The 16,637-nt window shown below is 40.9% G+C and overlaps 1 protein-coding gene across 3 annotated transcripts in view; it reads right to left on the bottom strand.

The window, feature by feature from the left end:
• Window positions 1–3,021: 3,021 nt before the first annotated feature.
• The window catches only part of LOC142968318 (DNA (cytosine-5)-methyltransferase 3A-like), a 34,040-nt gene continuing 20,424 nt past the window's right edge, over window positions 3,022–16,637 (bottom strand). For 2 of the 3 annotated variants that reach the window (XM_076108134.1, XM_076108136.1), the window contains 17 exons: window positions 15,565–15,906; window positions 14,619–14,777; window positions 14,304–14,411; window positions 13,930–14,086; window positions 13,563–13,709; window positions 13,003–13,047; window positions 12,683–12,762; window positions 12,351–12,463; window positions 11,095–11,278; window positions 10,910–10,994; window positions 10,392–10,537; window positions 9,155–9,245; window positions 8,844–8,992; window positions 8,286–8,371; window positions 6,867–6,936; window positions 6,387–6,505; window positions 3,022–6,236 (listed from right to left, as the gene is read on the bottom strand). In XM_076108134.1, coding sequence (XP_075964249.1) covers window positions 6,095–6,236; window positions 6,387–6,505; window positions 6,867–6,936; window positions 8,286–8,371; window positions 8,844–8,992; window positions 9,155–9,245; window positions 10,392–10,537; window positions 10,910–10,994; window positions 11,095–11,278; window positions 12,351–12,463; window positions 12,683–12,762; window positions 13,003–13,047; window positions 13,563–13,709; window positions 13,930–14,086; window positions 14,304–14,411; window positions 14,619–14,777; window positions 15,565–15,906 — 2,223 coding nt within the window. In that variant the 3' untranslated portion in view covers window positions 3,022–6,094. Of the gene's footprint in view, window positions 6,506–6,866; window positions 6,937–8,285; window positions 8,372–8,843; window positions 8,993–9,154; window positions 9,246–10,391; window positions 10,538–10,909; window positions 10,995–11,094; window positions 11,279–12,350; window positions 12,464–12,682; window positions 12,763–13,002; window positions 13,048–13,562; window positions 13,710–13,929; window positions 14,087–14,303; window positions 14,412–14,618; window positions 14,778–15,564; window positions 15,907–16,637 lie in introns of all 3 variants that reach the window. The other variant, XM_076108135.1, reaches the window with a different exon arrangement.

The raw sequence follows: 16,637 nt of genomic DNA, 5'->3' as shown, positions 1-16,637 counted from the left end.
ATGCATGCGTTAGGATGGGCATTCATACCTTCAGTCATAAGGCGAAACACTCGTGCAATATTTCCTGTGTACGTCCTTCAAAACCTGGAGGCAGCTACAGGCTATAATAAAGTTATTACTAATATTTTTACGGGGCCTATATTGCTGAGTTAGACGCCGGTTTGTCAATAATAAACAGGTGAGCTTATGATACCTGTTTTAAGACTTGCACAAATATGACCTAAAACAAAAACCGATTAATGATTAAATATATGCAACTATAGAATGAACTACTAGTGTTTTAAATGTTCACTTTGGAGTACAATAATACAACTATAGGCCCTGGTTCTATTGGTCAAATGTCTTTATATTTATTTGACTTGTCCCTTAAATCTATTAAATCCCCGCGACAAATCCAACGCAACCGCGAGTACATGTCATAGTATTATGCTGTTATAAACAGAATAAGTATCCAGGCATTTGATGTAATTTCACTGCAAACGTGTGATCGCGGTGGAATGATGACACTTCCACTTGTGCGACTTGACACAAAGAAACCGGTCTCCATCCGGCATGATCGGCCGCTCAGCGTTCATTAGCGACCTAGAAACCCTCAGTCCGCCCCAGTCCCTCCTCTCCCTCCTCCACCGCCAAGACGAGTCTAAAGTGGCCGCACGCTATAATGTACGCGGCCGTGCAGCCAGGTAAAGAAGGTGTATCGTTGTAATTCAGGGTGTGTAGAGATACTAGGAGGGTGGCATGAACAAGCGAGCAGGACAGACACCCAGACGTGTAGCCGGGGGGGCATGTGACACAAAGTCTCCCAAGGAGAGGATTTCTCCCCCGAGGCGCTACAGCCAACTAGTCCGAATAAAACCGATGATGTGGTCCACATACCTCCTCTCTGGGCCCGATGCTGCTGCTGCTCCACCCGGCTCTCTGCTTATTTTCTTACAGGAACAGAATGCAACACAATCCGTGGATGGCACTTCCCAAGGAGATACACGCACACACTCACAGACACGCACACACAGACACACACATACACCAGATGGATGCCTTCCTGGCCGGTCCGGGACGAGCAGACCGCAGCATCATCACCGTCAAGTCAGCAAGGAAGTACAAGTAAGACCTCCGGTTATGGCTTTCAAAATAAAATCCAAATTGTTCCCCGCTGTGCAGAGGAATAATAGTGAGAGAAAGGTTGCCTGATAATCAGGCCGAAATGCCATTTTGTTTCACTTCATTGACTCTGATGTGAGCAGCAATTCAGCCAGGCTTTGGCCAAACTGCTTTTAAGAGGCGATCTGCATGAAATTAAAAGAAATTCCCCCGTATGTAATTTGCATGTCTTTTACTACCAATCTCATATAGATCTGTGCAAAATACCTTCTCCCATCATGTCCTGGGAAAGAAAATACCCTGCATTTGTCCCCTAAACTGCAAATATTGGATTGGGAAACACTTTTGCAATTTGCCTCATACTGTAAATACTTACATAATACGAATAATAAGTCAGAATTAGTATAATCAACATGAACCTCTCAAAACTATAGACGATTGTGCAAATTGCTCATTGGTAGACTACTTATATTATATCAGAGCAATCCATCGGCATTGGTCATCTTCAGCGAATTTGACTACAAGCACGTACACTACAAACACCCTTTCTCTAGACACATATCTCTGCTTTTATTTTGTAGGATAATCGCAGGTTTTCCGGTACCATTCCCTCTTTCCGTGGTTATCTTGAAGCAGCCTGCAGCCCCCCAGCAGTGAGAAGGTGTGACGCTCCAATCAGCAGCGCTGAGTGAAGGCTCGGTCGCCTAAGCAAACCAATTACTTTGGGCGTAGGGCGTGTCCAGTGTGAGGAGGCTGTACCACTATCAGAGGAAGAGGGTGGCATGGAGATAAGAGCAGAGTGAGGCTGCATAATAGATTTTCCACAATATGTGTTATCATCTTTGTTATCATGGATGTAATGGCTTGAATGTCTTTATGAGCTTTGATTGGATATATTTATAGCTTAGTCTTCTTACACGACCTGGGTTTAATCTATAACAATTGTAGAAGCAAAAAGAAACATAAAACAGATAAATAATATATTTATGAGCATGTGGCATTGGTAGGAAATGTAAGTGCAAGCCCATACACTCTGTGTGATTGATGGCTGAATGGAAGGCGGTGGAGTGGCAACATGTTCAGGTCTGATCAGAGAGGAGCTGCAGGGCAACACCCTTATATTTAAGTGAAGACCCAGGTGTCAAGAAGCCACCGAGCAACAAATCCCCTGCTGGAGGGCACAATGGCATGGAGCCTGGAGCTGAATATCAATATCCACATCTCTTCTATCAGCCCCCCCTGACAGTTAGAAGCTTAAGCAGAGTAATGTCAGTATTAATTATGCTTTCCAAATATTTGCATTATAATGGGGCCATGTGTCAATGGAAGCCCATTTCTGTCACTTGAGAAAAGGTTTTCATCATTAAGTAGTTTTCTCCCTATGATTCTGACTTCAAGGTATCACATTAACGAGATATTTTCTCATAATTACAAGATCTCTCTTAATTCTTACTTAGTTTTCATGACATAACTATGTACTTGTGTAGAAAAGAGCCATCCTTAATGTTATTAGTAATATCTTGTGCTTTTCCTGCTCTGACAAGTCAAAATGTGTATTACAGACATGGAGGCCAATTTCTGCCGACTAATAACGTTTTTAAATGTTTTTTTTATACATCATAGTTTTGAGATAGTATCAAATAATTACTGTAATACTTATGTCATGCTAATCCTGACATAATAAGTCATACCGTAGGAAAAGCCATGTTTTGTTTTTTCTCACAAAAGATTTACTTTGAATTCTTTCTGAACTTGACTGAGTTGTAAAAAAATGTGCTGTTGGATTGTGAAACATTTAATATTGAGAATTCAATATTGCAGAGCAATATTTGAGATTCTAGAAAACCATATGTTTAAGGGCTTCAATTTAAAAAGGTCAGGTACAATTCATACATGATTAAAAAAGACCAGGAGGTGACAGACTTTTGCACAAAAACAATACATTTATTCAAGTGTTCTCCAGCACAAGTACATACGGAGCCTCTATCTTCTCTCTGGACACTAAACTTAAGTATGGGGGGGTTCGGTCAAAGTGGAGAATGACTGCTACATTTGCTGTACGAACTGGTCTTGAGGGAAAGCGTATAGGCCACAAACAGTTATGACAGAAAGAAAGTCACACAGAGTGTCAACAGTTTCACCGAATATAGAATTATTGACCTGCCTTGAACAGTAAAACTCAAATGTTTCTGATATAAAAAAAAAAAAAACATCAATTCAAAACAACATTTTGAAAATAGACATGGAGAATATTACGGCATGGAATGTAGGATTAAGAAGCAATGCGTATTAAGCATACATTATGCTACAGTTTTTTTTTCTCACACGATTTTCCCACAGATAAGCACCAACTACAGCAATCTCTATTCTAAAACAATATAGGAAACCTTTCATTATTTGTTATCCTTATTTTTTCAAGTACAAAGTTAAAATGCCTTTGTTAATATATGTATATGAGGGAAATAATAGTTATTTTGCGTTACTACAAGGGAACTTAAAAACAGTCATTGTCAAGACATTATTTCTCTTCCAATCAAATATATTTTTCTTGTTTAGATAAAATGTTTAGCACCATCAGAAACGCCGACAATCCCTCTTTTTGAAGTCTTACAAAAGGAAAGAGAAGCAAAATAACACCACCATGTAGGGCTGTGCAGTGAAGTTGAGAGCGTTCATCTTAAAGCTGTCCATAGGCCACTATCAAGATCACAAGACATTCAAATCTGGATTCACTTGACACCAACAAATCAGTACAATAAAGTAGTCGACTTGGAGTCTCCCTACATCTACTGCTCGAAGCAAGTTTTGAATCAAATTTGTCACTTGATTTTTTTTTAATTTTTAACCTAAGATTTTTCCTAATTTGATGATATATATTAGCAAAGAATTATATTTGTACATACGTAATTTAAAAAAAAAGAAGATAAAAACAAATTGAAAACAGCAACCGGAAAACTCTACAAAATGTACAAACACGGGGGGGGGGGGGGGGGGGGGTGTTAAGTATTATAGGAGGAGGGGGGAAATAACATCTGGTTAAAGTATCAGAAAGCACAAGAGCTCATATTGAGCCCAGTGTGCATGGACAAAACATATGGCAATAAGGTCACTTAAGAAATTAATTACATTAAGAAATTAAATTTAAAACTTAGAATCTTAAATAGGATATAGATAAGCGATAACATCTGTTATTACCTTTTTTACTCTTTGAGTACCGACATCTTTGTCAGACACTGTGTCAGTTTTTTGTTTTGACAAACTGCAGCCTAGATCCTCCGTGTTTATCTTAGAGGTTACAATCAAGAGAATTTAGTCTGTGAAGGTAATCCAAATTTGGATCAGCACTTGAATTTGTCAACATGACGACTACGATTTATCAGGGAAATGGCAAAAATATCATACAAAGCGAATGACATGGTTCCCTAACTCTGTCTTACATTTTACAATCTTAAAAGAAATAGACATTCTTTGAATCTGGGTCGTATCATACTGTATCGCTGCTGTTAAACAGGGAACAATATGGATGATGGAGAAAGGGAAAAGGGGTTTGGAGTTACAAATGTCAATCCATCGACTGTACACCGAGTCAAATAACATGGGTTTCACATATCAAAATCCGTTCTTTCACTTCTATTGGCACAGCCCTACTGTATACAAAAGAGTATTACACGAGGGTAGATCAGTTCACATCATAAAACAAAACAAAACAATTCACAAGAACCAATATTCTTTTTAAAATATCAAGAAAAAAAATTAAGTATACATATAAAAAAGTGCTTTATAATGTTGATAAAACAGCACAGAATTGCTATAAAAAGGTAGAAGAACGTTGTGAAGCCGCACCATATTGTTGAGGATTTGCACCTGACAGTTTTTTTCAGTTTAGAGAGGTGGAAGTTGATGAGGAGAGTTACCCGGCCTGGTCACCCTCCCTCCCTCCAGCGACCACACTTACTTAACAGTTGTACAGTAATATCATTGGTCAGGATGAAACTAGAAAAACAACCTAGTTTCACAGACATTGATCTTAAGTTTTTTTTTTTTGTTTTTTTTGAATGACAGAAAACATCATCGCCCACGTGGTTAGCGTCACTTTCCGTTTGTGCAGATCCAGGCAGCGAGCCTGAGTGTGGCAAGGCTGAGAGATTAAATGAGCACCAGTACAAACTGTATAAAAGCTGTGAAATGCAGAACAGAGCATGATGCTCTGTTCTGCATTCTACCGTCTGTCACTTTCCTTCCAAGTAAACAAAACAACACAGAACAGAATTGTTTTTTTCTTTCTCAACATCAAACACAAGTGTTTTCCAGCAACCGGATGAAGAGCTCCGTATTGTCTAAAGTTGCGGCGCCAACATGGGCGATGATGTTTCTCATCACCTTGGAGCACCATGGTGTTGTAACCATATTACAGTAGTACCTTTATTACCTTCAGTTGTGTAGAGAAACTGTAAACAAAGAGGTATATGTGATCTGGTGTTTTGGATTCTTAGAGACGCAGCTCTCCTGACACTGAAGGAGATTGCCTTTCTCGTCACATCTCTGTGAGGCTCAGTAGCTGGAAGCATGGCCGCACCGCAGGTGGGAAAATCTCGCCGCCCCGACGTACAGTACGCTCACACAGCAGAAAACAGTTCACATATCTTGAAACCCTTTCCTATCTGTCGGGTCTTTCCCATCGCGTTGCCGTCTCTTTTAAAACACGCGTGTTTAGCACTTTTCTGTCTCAGTGTCGTGAGAAGAAAGCATAGTCTCAAGTATAGCTTGCACAAACAAATCAACAATACTTGATAACACTGCTAAAAGGTAAAATGACATATCAAAATTAAATAGAATAAGAATTACAATTCAAACACGAGAAATAATGTGAAATCTACGTCAAAGTTTCGCTTGCAAATTATACAAGAGTGTAATTCGAGGATCAAGGCTCTTATTTCTAGTCACAACATACAGTTGTAGTTCCTAAATGTTTCCGAGCGAGTTTTCCCGCCGCTCAAGTACAGGCGAAGTAATCTTTGAGCGGTGCAAACAGGTGGCGGATAACCGGGACGCTCCATGATCTGCCCAGGAGCCTTTGCCTTGCCAGTCGGCTCATGTTGGACACGTCCGTATAGTGGACTGGGAATCCAAAGATCCTGACAGGGGAACCAGTCAGAACCAAAAAACAATCAGCCGGGCAGGCAGGGAGCAGAATAGGGGAAGACACAGGGAGATCATTTTGAGATTTTGATGGCTGAAACAGCTGTGACAGTTTAGTTTGAAGGACAAGCTTTGTGTTTACGTACCTCTCCATCTCAGTGCACCAGAGGATGTCTTCCTTCTCGTTCATGCACACAGGGAAGTGCTGGTCCTTGCCCTGCTTGATGGAATTAGACCTGGTGGTGATGGTCCTCACCTTGCCAAACTGAAAGAAATATTAGTCTAAATTGTTTTTCATCGTTCAATGCATACGAGAGCTGCAAAACCTGAGATTTTACCTCTCTCGGTACTGCATTGGATTCTGTTTGGTTCAGTTCTCAGGACTGACTGATGGACTTTCAAATTGTTACCTCTTGCTGCCACTGGGAGCCGCCCGTGTAAAGTTGCTTTGCTTTGAGCAATAAATTCAATGTTGTGTTTTTCTTATATTTTCTCATTTAATTACATTTTTTGCTGTTGTTTTTTGACTAGAATGACCTTAGTCACAACTGGTTTTCTTCCCATGAGAGGATAGAGAAAAACATAATTCAGATGTTTTGAATGCAATCAAAGTACAACACAAGTACCTTAGCTGTTCTGCCGTGTTCTAAACAGTCCTGGAGGTCCACCCGGTCACTGTACATAGCACTCAAAGGCCTGTCAAAGAGAAAGAACAGGAGCCAACATTTAGATGACGACTTCAGCTAACAAATCTGATGCTTAACTAAGTGACAGCACATTCCTTTTATTCAGATTGTGATCTGGCAAGACCGTGATTAGATTGAGTCGTTTGTCTTTTCAAGTGTCTGAAATAGACAACTCATATGTTCAAACTTACACACACCTCATTAGATTTACACACGACTTGCTGGGCTGAATTCATGTAATCAGATGGGTTTCTGTGTTAAGAAGGATTGAAAAATGTCTCTCGAGACAAAAAATATTTTTCAACGAAAAAAAAAATACAATTTATTGTATTAAATTAATGTTATAGAAATCCACATATATACGTATTTGCAATTTTCAACAAAAAACATATTTGGATGTTGTTGCATTCATAAACAAACCTATACTGGCTTGTCACGCGTGAATTCCTTGAGACTTCCCTCCATTCAACCTGTAGCCAATCAGATGTCTCCTTTCATTTCAGCCAATCACGTAAGCGTAAATTCGAGGTACGTTTGATTTGTGATCACGTGGTGTTACTTCTGCGCAGTCTGTTAGCTAACGTTAGCTCGCTAGCAAATTTCCGCGTGCTAATGAGCTTTCTGCTGAGCTCAGGAACATCTGAATGACTCGGTGGTGGAAGAAGTATTCAAATCCTTTACAGAAGTAAAAGTACTGACCGTGAAAATACTCCTTTACCAGCCAAAGGCCTGCACTTAAAACCTTACAAAGTAGGTAAGTATTATCAGCAAAAGGTACTCAAAGTTTTAAAAGTACTCTGTGTTAAATTAAATGTTCCCTGTTAGTGTTTTACTATTATGTATGTTTTTGAATTACTGCTGCATTAATGTGTATTTTGCATTGACATTCAAATTCACCAACATGTGGAGATGCATGGTGTTCACTGGACACCTGGACCCAATCTTCGCATGTTTTTGCATCTAAGTGACTAATGGGGACAACAATTTTTTTAAATAGCATAGAAGGAACGTGCTGTAACCGACAGATACTCAAATAAACACGGGCGGGCATCGAATTTAAAGACTTCATCCATATTCTCCAAATCATCTAAATATCCAGCCATGACATTAGACATCGTTTAGTTCACAATAAGCGACGCTTTCTGCTCTCCAACACAACAAACTCATTCATGTTCTCCACCATTGTCTTCCTGCAACACGTCACCTTGCCAGATTAGAGAAGGAAGATACTTCTTGAGCGAGACTCTAACCATAATGTCAGAAGGAGGCTATGTTGATTTAGTGCCTTGCTCAAAGGGTATATTTTCTTCCATTGTGTATGTCACAGGCAGCTGCTTCCCTCACCATTCGCACACCAACCTGTTCATGCCAGGAAGGTTACCCCAGAAGTAACGGGCGCGGTGGGCAGCGGACACTTCCTTGGCATCGATCATCACTGGGTTGCACTGGAATCCAAGTAAAGCAGAGGAGAAGTGACTCCGGGAACCAAGGTAAAATGCTGCGTCACATACAGTGTATTACAGGAGAAGTAGAGTTACCATTTAATAGCACAGTATTACTGGTATTGGATACAAAAATCCTGTAGTTTGATTGACTAAAGGCAATTTAGGCTCAGGTCATCCCACCATTTAAAAGGGATTAAAAGCCAAACCATGTCTTAACATGACAAAAAGCAATATGGAGAGCAGAAGACCAGTACATTAAACATAGTACATTATTAGTAGTACATATTATATAAAGATTAAGAGAGTCAGTGCTCCCTTCTTATGATCTGTGTCTAAAGATAATGAATTAGTGCCACAAGGGGGCATTCATAAGCCATCAGGCCTTTGTGTCACGTCAAACCGTATCTAGAAGTTATGACCAGTTATGACCTGGAGGATTAGATAAATGTTAAGCGGACAGAGAGAAGCTGACCTCTAAAAAGCGAGATATGTCCCTCTTATCGCTGACACCCATGGCCACCACGTTTTCAAAGAGCCAGAAGAAAGGCCGGTTCTCCCCCTCCTTCGGCCGGGCCTCGTGGAGCAGCCTGTAAAACTCAAAGAACAGGCGCCCGGTGCCCTCTGGGACAGAAGCCGTACATTGAACAGTGGTGGAGGTTCAGTGAGGGGCACATACTGATGGTACTTTTGTGATTTGTCTATTCAGATAATCAGCTTTATCGGTATTTGACATGATCTTGATCCAAAACAACATCACAAAGACAGTCTGAACAGTGGACCTACCAAAGAGACCTTTCCTAGCAGGATTGACTATCGAGAGGTCATTGCATGGGCTTCCACCAATAACTAGGTCAAAAGGACCCCACTCCATTATCTGTACACGGATAAGAAACAGAGATAAAAACAGAGATAAAGACAGAGCCGGTATAGTTAGCAATACGTCGTAAGATAAAGTGATCCAGCCTTACGCTCCAACAAACACCGGACCAGTTCAGTTCTACTTGTGGAGTCTAATGGACGCGTAAATATAGTTTTTATTGTGTTTTAGTCTCGTCCTTTATTGTCTTCATGAACTTTGGAGCAACATTTTAGTTTTTCTCTTGAAAAATTGGCCAGCAATGATGTAATATGATGTCAGTGAACCGTATATCAGTCATGTTAAGGAGCCTTGATAGTCAGGCAGAAGAGATTTTATATTTGGCCGGGTTAGACCCACTGCTGGGTCTCATGCAGTAACATTTTTTTATTCTCATGCTGAACTTATCTTCCTTTTTTCTTTGTACACGTGTTTGCCAAACACTAAACTCCCTTAACTTGTCATAAATTGCTCGTTTCAGCCTGATGAGTGCGGCCTCTTTACGAGGAAGTACGCGTTTGTGAAATTTGATAATTTGCACCACTAAAACTTCCATATAAGGTGACATGTTCCGCTCTGTTTGTGGGCAAACTTTCATTCACAGAAATGTTGCCAAATAGTAAAAAGAGGAATTTCACACAGCAGAGCTTTGAGTCCTGCAGTCAGGAAATCAGCAAACAAATTTATCAGTGTCAGTAGAGCACGAGGTTAGTTGCTAACTGACGTTACAAAGCAAAGCGGTCCATGCAAACATCTGTACATCGTGTCGGGATTTCAAGCAGGGAGAACACGTAACGTCCTCATCGGGGGTACCTGCATTTAAGATGATAAACACGTTTTCTTTTTCTTACATTAAAATCATTCCTAATATAGTTTTGCTGACACCAGATACTCGACCACCCTTTGCTGCAGTGGAGCTTCCTCAGGCAGGGACACGCATTAGGACTGTTAAGCTGAATTAAAGCTCTTGCAGGATTTTTGCGGTTTCCTAGCAAGACATCTGTAAACATAGCTCACTATCCCTCAGTGTGCTGTCGCTGTATTTACTCAGGCGTTCAATATGTGCTTCCCACGGAAAAGTTGTTACGAGCGTATTTCACCAGTCAGTGCAGTTGCATAAGCAAACTCGGTGTATGAATTAACATGGTAACAAATGAAACTCACATGTTTGCGTGTGACACTCCTCACATCGCCAACATACATGATGCGACCCTGATGCCGGACGATGCCCACAGTGATGGAGTCCTCACACACTTCAGAAGCTATATAGCGATCCACCTCGATGCCGAGTTCTTTCAGCACCAATAGCCCTGCACAGGAACATAGACAGCTGAGACCACCAAACACCAAACACCAATGAACACTGCATGATAGAAAGCAAAAGTGATGTGTAGTTCTGCAACGCCTCTGATTTATAAACAAATCATACGCTGAGTAGTACTGGAAATGACTCTTACAAAGACTATGGTGGTGTTATAAGATTAGGTTTCATGTGTGATTCTTTGATAGATAACAAAGTTACTACTAGGAAAGCACTGTAAAAAAATATATATTTTATTATATTTATATTTATTGTCCATTAGTCATGACATGGAAGTCAACTAAAAGGATACCTGTGACCAAATGTTGCGTTTAATAAAGATCGGGGCATTTGGATTGAATAGATTCAGTTCTTGTCTAACCTGTTGCGATGCCGTCAAACAGCGACAGGACACGAATGGGCTTCCTCTTCTCCACCATGACTGGGGGGTAAAGCTTTGGTGCATCCTGAAATATAACACACAGAGTGAATAAAGTGAGACGCATACAGACTCCTAAGTGAGACAGTTAGTGTGATTTATAGCCTTAATAAAGGTCCATTACTCACGAAATCTTGGTCATGATTATTTGCAAAGAAGTGCTGGAGACGGGTGGGCCAGTCAGTGCGACGCCCCAGTAGACCGAACGCATCCTTCTGACCACACATGAAGCAGTTCCACGGGTCCTCTTTGATGGCTGCGTGGGCCGCTCCCTCGCCAACGAGGAGGTCGACACACTCCACACAGAAACACCTGCACACGGGCCAAGGTGGTCAATCGGTACAAGTGATAATATATCTACCCAGTATCTAGTAGAAGATGGTGTTGTTTTGTGCAAAAGGGTGACATGTTAACATAATAAACAAATTAATTTGCACGCTCATGTCTTAGTAACGTTTCTTAGGAATTTTAGGAAATTATTAAGCCCTTTTTTATTTTTATTAAACTGTATATATTCGTGACCCATTTTTAAAAAAGTTATTAGAAAGGTTTTGGCCTGAGTTCCACATACAGGGAATTGAAAACAGCACATTGTACATGGCAGTCTACGTCAGTCAGGTCATTGTAGATCAAAGTTCTGGGTGGATGGTTTGGTTCAGTAAGGAGTCCTTTATGTTTATTTGGGGACATATCTGAAATACCAAACATATTGTTATCTTTAGTTATAACAGTGGATATGTTTAAAGCCTCCAGAAATCACAGATTTGACGGATTGAGGTACAGCAGCATCCTCTGAGACTCTGTAGATTAAAAAGGTCATTTGGAAGACGGAACTCTTCCCGGGGACTTTTTTGGGACCAATATAAAAAAATCAACAGTGTCCGTTTCAAGCACAGCTCAGAACCTACTGTGTCTGTTTAATTTCACGGTGGACTGGGTCTCTCCCTTCAGTATGTGCGAGCTATTTTTATTATTTATTTACCCTTTTATTTAAATCTTAATGCGCATTTAAAAATGGAGCGGAAACGCCGGAAATTTATTGGAGGTCTGACTGGCATTCTTCTTTTAATGACGTCGTCCCGTTGCGGCCTCTTCTTTTGCAACAGTTTAATAGCGTCTGTCCGGATAATTCACCGCCATAAACAGTTTACCTCGCTCCATTCAACTCCTGATATTTGCATAGTGGATGGAAACGTGCAGCAATTTGCATATTCCTCCACAGATTTTCTGGAGATTCAGTAAAGCGCTGACAGTATACTGTATCCTTAGTGCAAAGGATGCTGTCGTGATTAACATTTACACCATCGATGAAGATATCGTGACCGTTATGGTTTCTATCACCACCTGCCGACTCCATTCCACGGTAGAACCCAGTAAATCTTACCGACAGCAGTTGTTGTTTCCACACATGAGCACCTCTCGTCCTCCGCAGCAGATCGTGCAGTAGGACTGGTAGCCGTCGTCGTCATATTGATATCCACATTCTAGGAAGCAGTACTGGGAAAGAAAAGAGACGGCACAGTGAGCAGTTTGACATATTTAAAACCTAGAATTTCACGGGGGTTACATCAGGTGCCGCTTGAAATATGTTCAGTTTATTAGCTTTGAAAGGAGCTGTGTGTGTGTGTGTGTGTGTGTGTGTTGTTGTTGTTTTTTTACGATGCTGTAGAAAAGGAGTTGAGTCCCAGAATTGTAATGACCTCTATCACAGCTTACCTTACAGCTCTGGCACATTCCTCCAGCAAACAGCGGGTGCTCGAGGCTAACATTCAGACTTCCACAGGAGATACAGATGTCTGTAAGAAGAAGTTCAGCACGTCAGTGTTTTAACAGAGGGAGGGCGGAGCGGTGTGAACCTCTCACTTCAATGAGAGTGTTTGAACAGCTCCGACGGAGGTGGAGATCTAATGAGCTTAGAGAGACCTCGCAAATAAAACAGAAATCATGGAAATGGCTTTTTACAGTTTTATTAACATTGACGCATAGATTTCTGCTTTCAACAACAAGGGGAAGTGTTCACAGGACACACCACTTACCCTCTAGGCTGCGGCACTTTTGTCTCACTTCCTGAACAAGCCGTTCTGAAAACACAACACACGATGCACCTCGTGAGGAATGTAGGTTAAGGAAATCAACTCGTGACAATGCATTTGTGAGGTCAACAGTTCAAAGTATTGTTTCCTTTCAACCTCTAACTTTCAGTTTATTTATCCAACTACAACTCATGCAACCATCTGTGCAAATCAAAAATGTGTTTGTGCATAAATACATACAGTAAATAATTTAGTTATGAATGTAAAAGACGAAATGATGCTAGAAGTTGGAAATCAGGAAACTCTGAAATTCAAAAATTGGACTTTAATGTTCTCGAGTGTGCAGACTGCAGCTGATGACTTAATATGTTAGTGGTTGTGAAAAGTACTAGGTGTGTTAAATGACTAAACATTACAGTGGAAAATACTGTAGAAAGCTGCCTCTCTAATGGACCTCCTGTCCACACACTACGTCTCCGACCACTTCCTCTGCTGCGTCCACCCCATGGGAGGACATATAGGGTTCAGGACTCCTATTTAACCTCATAAATGAGGCACCTTACCTCGTGTCCTCTCATCAACGATGTCCTTGACTTTGGGTTTCTCTGCTGTGCTCTTGCGAGGCTTTTTGGCTGGCGGAGGCGTGTAAGCTGCCGCTTCAGGCTCCACCCACATCTCGGGGTAAACCTCTTTATATGGGTTACGCTCCTCTGGAGTGCACAGCATGTCAGACAATTAATATTACAGGCGACATGATGAGTTATTCAATCACGCGCTTAACTTAATAGATTTGTAGTTCAAGAGGTCTATTAACAGCTTTTATCTGAGAGAATTCTAGGGGTTCGTACACATGGGACATTTCTTGGGAATGCAAGTCAAGACTCCCAGTTGTCCAACAATTCAAGCTTCATAAGAGTGACTTCCTCTTACCTTCTGGTGGCTCTAAAGCCTTGGGTCCAGTGGGTTGGAATCCTGTCATAGCCCAGTCAATCATCTGCTTGTTCAGCATCTCTACAGATTTAGAGGTTTCCGTCTCATCACTGTCCGGGCAGGCCATGAAGGCTTTTCCTGCCCGGCTGCACGCCGCCTGTGAACACATGAGAACATTAATGACGAATGTTCATCCTCAATATACTTACAGAAATGATCAGCTACTACTAAAACATGCGAAAATAGGGTCCAGGATGAAAATTACAGAAGTTCTCCTTTAAGTCGCTGTAAAAATAAAAGCATTTTAATTCTATAATGTCATCAATCAAGATCATTTAAACTGACAGCGGGACTTTGTTGCTCTTGTTACTCACCTGTAGCACCTCATAGATGGCCTTCTTGTACATGGGCTGCTTGTTGTAAGTTGGTTGGTGAAAGGCATTATTGAAGGAACTTAAAGGCATGAGTTTCTCTACACAAACCTGTAAAAACAAATACACAGATAATAATGTAATTCTTTTGGTCACACGTTAGAAGAATTGTGTTGAGGTAAAACGTGTCTGGAGATTGATGGCTCTTGTGTTTATGCTGGTTGTTACTATAAACAAAAGGCTGTTTTGCTTAATTTATGGTGGAAAAGAAAATGTAATCACCTGACAGCGATATTAACGCTGGCTCTAAACACTCACCACTGAGAACTTTCCATCTCCAAACCACATCACCCATCTGGTACCCTCGGCAGCTCTGCTCCGTCCCGTCATGTACCAGGATACAATGCGGCCCGGCCACCACGAGAACCCTCGAAGCTTTCCCCAAACCAGCTCGCCGATGCCAAAACCACGATCGTCCTGTAGCCAAAGTAAAAGACAAATCATCCGCTCAATATTAACTTCTGGGCATAATCTGTGAAACCATTTTGTGGGACAGACACACATGGTTTACAGAATGATAGATAGATTGTCAACGTATATGGATCAGGGCGGGCAGTGAGCATCTTCCCGGTGATACACAACCTCCTCTACACCATGGAGACCAAAAGTTCAATTATATTATTATTATACTATATATTAAATTATGTTATAAAACAATTATATCACAACATATCTACTATAGTGACGATATGTAAAGCTGATTCATCATAGTATGGATTAGGGCTGCTAATTCTGGATTACTTTCATTATCTCTGGATTATTTTATTGATTAATTGTTTTATTCATCGTCAGTAAAATGAATCCCCAGCTGACCTCTTCAAATTCAAGACATTTAATTCTTATGATCGCTTCAGACAAATAAGCAGCACAATCTTTAGACTAAGAAGCTGGGACTGGACTTTTTGGTATTTTTGGAAATTCTTTTGTTGATAAAAAATGTTTAATGCTGAATTATATTAAATGTAAATGTGCTGTAGATCTTCTAGATCATTTTATACTCATTTCATTAAAAGTCAACATGGCATATTTGGCATCTTTGTAAAATTTCGGATCAGTTGTAAAACACCTGAAGAGCATGAATTCCAAAATGGCGGCTTTACTCGGCGTGGATTAATCTTGGCTTTACTCTAAATCCTTTTTCCAATCAGGACTTCCTGTTGGTCTGCAGCCAGACAGTAATCAGTGTCAATCAATACCATCTCACCTCATACTCGGGCTCAGTATCTGCCGGCTTGGGGCACGTGTTGTCTCCGCCTCCGATGGCGACGGGCTCAGGGGTCGTGGCCACAGTTGGGGAGGCGGGGTCAGTAGGCTGCTGAGGCGGCTGCTGCTGATGTTGTTTTTGTTGTTGTTGTGGCAGCGACGGCTGTGATTGCTGTTGATACTGAGGCTGTGACTGAGTGTGCAGCTGAGGCTGCTGCTGCTGCTGCTTCGAAGGTGATGGGTGCTTGATTATTGAGACGTCTTCTATCTGAGTCTCTGTTTCGTTCTCCTCGTGATCCTTCATCGCGCTCATTGCTGACGTCAGTTTGGACTTTTTTTCTGCCTGAAACACAGCCCAGTGACAGCAGTGAGGGGGACAGGTCTTCAAAGATGCAGTGTACAAAAAAAAGATTTAAAGGGGATATATCACGCTCATTTTCCTGTTCATACTTGTTTTCTGGGTTTCTATGAGCACATGTTTACGTGCTTTAACGTAAACACAATTGAGTGGCTGGTTGAATCACATGATTTCTGATCTAGGCGGCCCACAAAGAACTGATTGTGTTGTCTTATTTCACAGTTTTTGGGTTGGCAGGCATTCCAGATACCCAAATGCATGTGCACAAGCACTGAAAACGTGAGTTTCTCATGATAAGTTACTGTTAAATTCTAAATATCTAACTTCTGCTTACAAATTTACAAATAGGGCGGTTTGGGAAAATCCTCTCTCACTAATTATGTAAAAAACTCTTGAAAGAGATAAAAACTTGACAGAAAATTGTTCTAAAAGGAATAGAAAGAAACAACACGGCTAACAAAACCAAAACAACATCCTCAGCAACCCCCCAAAAAACTCTAATTTTAGGCCACAATGTCCAGCTAACCATGGCTCCCTGGCTAACGCTAACCTTTGCAAAGAAGAGGACCAAATAAATCAGGAAATGTGTCAAAGAAGAAAGTAGAATCTGACCAAGCATTGTTCTGTGGGTTTGTCACTTTCCCATTACACACACGTCTGACGCATTTTTCATTTAAATATATTGATTAATGCACGCTACGTGATCATATCATATA

This window comes from Anarhichas minor, unplaced genomic scaffold (genome assembly GCF_050575085.1).
Source record: "Anarhichas minor isolate MPS153535 unplaced genomic scaffold, ASM5057508v1 ptg000040l, whole genome shotgun sequence".
NCBI lineage: Eukaryota > Metazoa > Chordata > Actinopteri > Perciformes > Anarhichadidae > Anarhichas > Anarhichas minor.
This window is presented reverse-complemented; position numbering and strand designations above follow the sequence as displayed.